This window comes from Mixophyes fleayi, chromosome 1, assembly GCF_038048845.1.
Source record: "Mixophyes fleayi isolate aMixFle1 chromosome 1, aMixFle1.hap1, whole genome shotgun sequence".
In the NCBI taxonomy this organism is placed as follows: Eukaryota; Metazoa; Chordata; class Amphibia; order Anura; family Limnodynastidae; genus Mixophyes; species Mixophyes fleayi.
In genome coordinates, this window is record NC_134402.1 from 23,809,905 (window position 1) to 23,814,326 (window position 4,422).

The window sequence follows — 4,422 nt, forward strand, 5'->3', positions numbered from 1 at the left end:
GTCTGTTCCCTGCAAACCTGTTCGTGAGTCTCTCTATGGTTCTTTTTTATGGACCCTGCACAGTGATTTACACTATGTTGAATGAATGAAATCTCTCCTATGACTAATATAAATTCACAATGACAGGCACTCTACATTTAAAGATGTAAAAGAAAAAAGACACACCACCCACTGGAAATTGCATAGTAGTTATATATATGAATTTTGAATTTATATAATTAAATATAAAGAGATGAAAAACAAAACAATCTCAGAAAAGTAAATGGATTCCATAAAGGTGTTACCCAACTTGGCTACTTTTCTATACAGTACCATAGTTTTTGTCTCTGCCATAATCTAAATATTATTCATCTGAAGCTCCTGTGGCATAAGAGGTGGGTGCTTTTGCTCTCCGCTGTGAGATTCAGCTCCTCCTGCCATTAAAGAGCTCAATTAGCCACACAAATGTAATAATCCTATCACAATACCACACTTTAGAGGTTGTGATTGTCCTAGTCACTGGTTACATTTAAAAAAAAACGAAAAAAATTATACTATATTACCAAAAAATATATATGTCTATCCAGTGACAATCAATCTAAAATTTACCTTGGTAAACTAAAAATAAATAAGCTTAATCTTAAATTAGTGTTGAAGTAGTTAAGGAAGTTTATTGCATCTCACTGTTTTTGGGCAACAACAAAAACTGTTTTTTCAAGGTCACAGAGATCAGAGGATGATACCTTTCCTATAGTTTCAAAACATGTAGTTACATACCCTTCATCTTTTAGAGCTTTTGTTAAAAAGCCTTCATCATAATTTAAGATGTGGTACTTATCATCCCCGATCTTATAAAAAGAAGCGTTGATATCTGCTAACAGTATTAAGTGTCCCCCGACTTTAAGAAGAGATGACATATTTTTCAGGTTTCTGCGGTAAGCGTTGAGATCTTCACTAATAGCTTCCAGAGTCCGCACACATAGGACACAGTTTGCCTTTGGTAGCTCTATAGGAGATGTAGGGTTGTCCTTGGCAAGATCGCATGGCACAATACGTTTCACTTTACTTCTTAGCATATCTTCTATGTCCTGATAGCTTTTACTGAAAATAGAAGCAAATATATTACCAAAATATGTTAAAAATATAGACATATACTAACCTTGTACACAACCTTTATTGGATGTAAAATTACATTAGTTTTGTATAAAACAATGAAGGTCACTTAACAATATGATAAAAATGGTTGTAATATTGATGTTTCTGTATGCATAGGCTGGAAGGGAAAATGAGTGGATGGGCCATAGGAGTTGTGAATGTCAAATTATTACTACTTGAACAAAAATGATACGGGCACTGGGGTTCAGTGCTGCTCATGTCCACTGTAAATTTAATAAAAGTAGCTGGTGACCCAAATCTTAGCATAACATAGGTACTTGGCCTCTTTCAAGAAGTGATTTGTTTGCAGATATACCCTTTCTTAAGTTTGTATTTTGAAACTTATCAAGTACAGTAATGTATTTGTCAGGACTGCTCAGGAAATATGAGTGGCCAATACCAACTGAGACTGCAGGATCTCAGACGCACCCAGAGGCACGGAGTCTAACAGAGTAGAAGGTATTCACCAGAGATCTCCGCAAGGAGATTTGGGCTTCAGCGGCTTTCACCCTGCTGGTCGCGTCCTTCTAGTGAAGTTCCCAGTGAGACAGAACAGAGAGGCAACTTGACACTGAAGGTTAAACCCAGTGAAGGGCAGATACATGGGTTCTTAGTAGAACACTAGAGAGAAGGAGATGAAGAGCCCGAACAGGATAATCCACAATGAGGTGGCTAGGCAGAGATCAGATATACAGTATATACAGCAAATGATCAGAGTAATTACCACTATGGAGTGGAACAGGTAGGCAGAAATCAGCAGTATCCAGGTTATGCATTAGGGGTAGATACAACGGAGAGAAGGAAGCTGTTTAAGGCCATGTGAAGTCTCGAAGAACCAGCAATGAAAAGGTGAGAAGAGGAGCCTTATAAAAGGAATACTGACCAATGGTTAGATAGGCCAGATAACACAGGTGAAGGATAGCACAGGTGCAGACTGCTGCTGACAGCATGTACAATGAAGGAATTAAGATGATAGCAGGTGTGCCGATGCTCGGGTGGAGATACCCGGACAGCGATGTGTGACAGTATTGCACTATTACCAGTTCAAGAGGCATTCAAGTGGTGAACAGGGAAACTGCATAAGGTATATCAATCATCCAATATTGGTTTCCCTTCTGAGATGCAGTACAATAGATGGTATTGCATTCAAAAAGAAAGGCACTTTGATCAGACCTGACATAGACCAGATTATTAAAAGAATTTAGAAAAGTTTGTTATTTTCCACCCAAATATCTAAGTTTAATTAAGGAAAGCAGATTTTTCTTTTAGGACAGTATTGAGAAAATAATAATAATAATAACCTTGTGTCTAGCTCCATCGCAAGTTTTGAGGCATAAGACCAATCATGGGCATCTGGATCATTACTCATCCACTTTCTCAGTTCCTTGATGCATTGGTCATTATGTTCTAGTATTATAACTTCTTTAAAGAACTTACAGACTGGAAACAGTTGAAAGAGGATATGACCACCACTTATATCAATCAGGGTATCTCTGCCAATATGTTCTGCAGAACAATATAACACACTTGTTATAAAACATATTCAGTTAAAGAAAAATTACATGCAGCATATCCATCTAAATTACTACATTTTCTCTGTACAGCATAATATGATTACCGCTATATAAGTAAATGCTAATAAAAAACTGGAAAGGAGCCTTTGTGAACTAATTTATTAACATTTATTTAAGAACATTAATTTATTAACGGACATGTACACATAATTTATTAACTGACACCTTCACATACACACGGATTAATTTTGTTAACTTTTCTAAAAAATAAGTAACAAGGTAAAATTTAGTTTCAAAATATAATGCAGTTTGTCAAAATAAATGCATTAAAGATATCAATGTACAGTAGCCAATTGTTTAAAGTAGTAGTAAGTTCACAATGGGGAAAGGACTATTTCTGGTGTAATACTAGACATATCTTCAGCTATGGTATATCTCGTTTCATTTAAGTCCAGAGGACAAGAAAAGTGAAAGGATTAAAACATGAAAAATGGAAAATATCTAAGCCATAGAAAGATAGGAAATATACTGTCTCTGATTTTAGAGATAAAGCAGGTGAAACATTGATACTAAAATTTACTAGAGCAAAAACACTATATAGGAGTATGTGGCAAAGGGATAGATCAAGAAACTATATTGTGGTGCAACTGTTTCCAGTAGCTTTTAAGATACAATAGAATGAAAAAATCAAGACAAACACTTCATAAAATATAGTCTATAAAGTGCAAAGACCATATCACACATGAAACACAAAATAAATAGTATCAGCCCATCACAAATAAACAGGGGAGGGCTGGCAAATTTTAGCCCGAGGAGTGAGACTCAACTCAGGAGCCTATTAGGAACATTTCTACAGAAAAAATGCAGGTGGTCCAGTGACCCAGCCCAAGGTAGACTACTATGGGACCGGCACAGGGGAAAGTTGCCACCCTGGCCCCCAGCCCAACCTGCCCCTGCACATAAATCACATTTGCAAGGCAAAAGCAAGGTACTGTACCAGTCTATACAAGAATCAAACTCAAGGACCGCTCCAGTGATGTGGACAATGAAATCACTCCACTGTCCACCCCACATTCATTTACCTTTCTATGCCGCTGTCCTGTTTTTTGTTTTTTTGGGTTTTTTTACAGCTCTGCTAGGCAGTAGGCAGAAGGGGGAACATTGTCAAATGTTGAAATGAAGTACAAATTGCTTTTAATATTTCATTACACACATACCTGAGGAAAATACCCTATGAAGCTTTTCCATTGGATATACATTAAATTCCTGTAAAATTTCTTTATCCACTGTAGCTGAACAATATGTTTCAAGATATTGTTTTGTTTTAAATGCATGATTATTGTAATATGTCAGAGGACTGGTGCAGGAATCCATTGTAGATGTTACAACTGTGAGTTATTCTAATAGGAAAAAAAGAACCATATTATATAGTACATTGATTGAATGATCTTAAAAGCAGATTGTATATTATGTCTGCGCTATTTCATGGTTTATGGGAATTCACATGCTGATGAACCGATACTTTGATAAAATATGTTTGGCCTGATTCATTGTCGGACGCAACGTGTGCATTTATACAGAGCATGTAACCTCTGCGTACGTACGCCCGTATTCAATGCAAGCATACTGGAGACATTCATCCTAATGTGAATACGATAGTAATTTACTTATATGATGTAAATTGTAAATAGGCATAATCTGCTCTTCTAAGTGATTTTGGAGCAAGTGCACATTTTTCACTATATATGAATTTACTCCAAATTCACTTCTGAAC

General features: G+C 36.3%; 1 protein-coding gene across 1 annotated transcript; it reads right to left on the minus strand.

The window, feature by feature from the left end:
• Window positions 1-555: 555 nt before the first annotated feature.
• LOC142103918 (nicotinamide N-methyltransferase-like) lies at window positions 556-4,044 on the minus strand. The gene is made up of 3 exons (XM_075188302.1): window positions 3,866-4,044; window positions 2,436-2,640; window positions 556-1,080 (listed from the first exon to the last, which is right to left on the minus strand). Exons 1-3 carry the CDS (start codon window positions 4,020-4,022, stop codon window positions 660-662), a joined length of 783 nt encoding a protein of 260 aa, XP_075044403.1. The 5' UTR covers window positions 4,023-4,044; the 3' UTR covers window positions 556-659.
• Window positions 4,045-4,422: the final 378 nt, after the last annotated feature.

Coding starts and splice junctions, on each gene's coding strand:
- LOC142103918 (XM_075188302.1), bottom strand. CDS start 4,022: ATGGATTCCTGCACCAGTCCTCTGACATATTACAATAATCATGCATTT. Junction 2,641..3,865: donor TCATAGGGTATTTTCCTCAG/GTATGTGTGTAA, acceptor ATTGTTCTGCAG/AACATATTGGCAGAGATACC. Junction 1,081..2,435: donor GCGATGGAGCTAGACACAAG/GTTATTATTATT, acceptor TTCTATTTTCAG/TAAAAGCTATCAGGACATAG.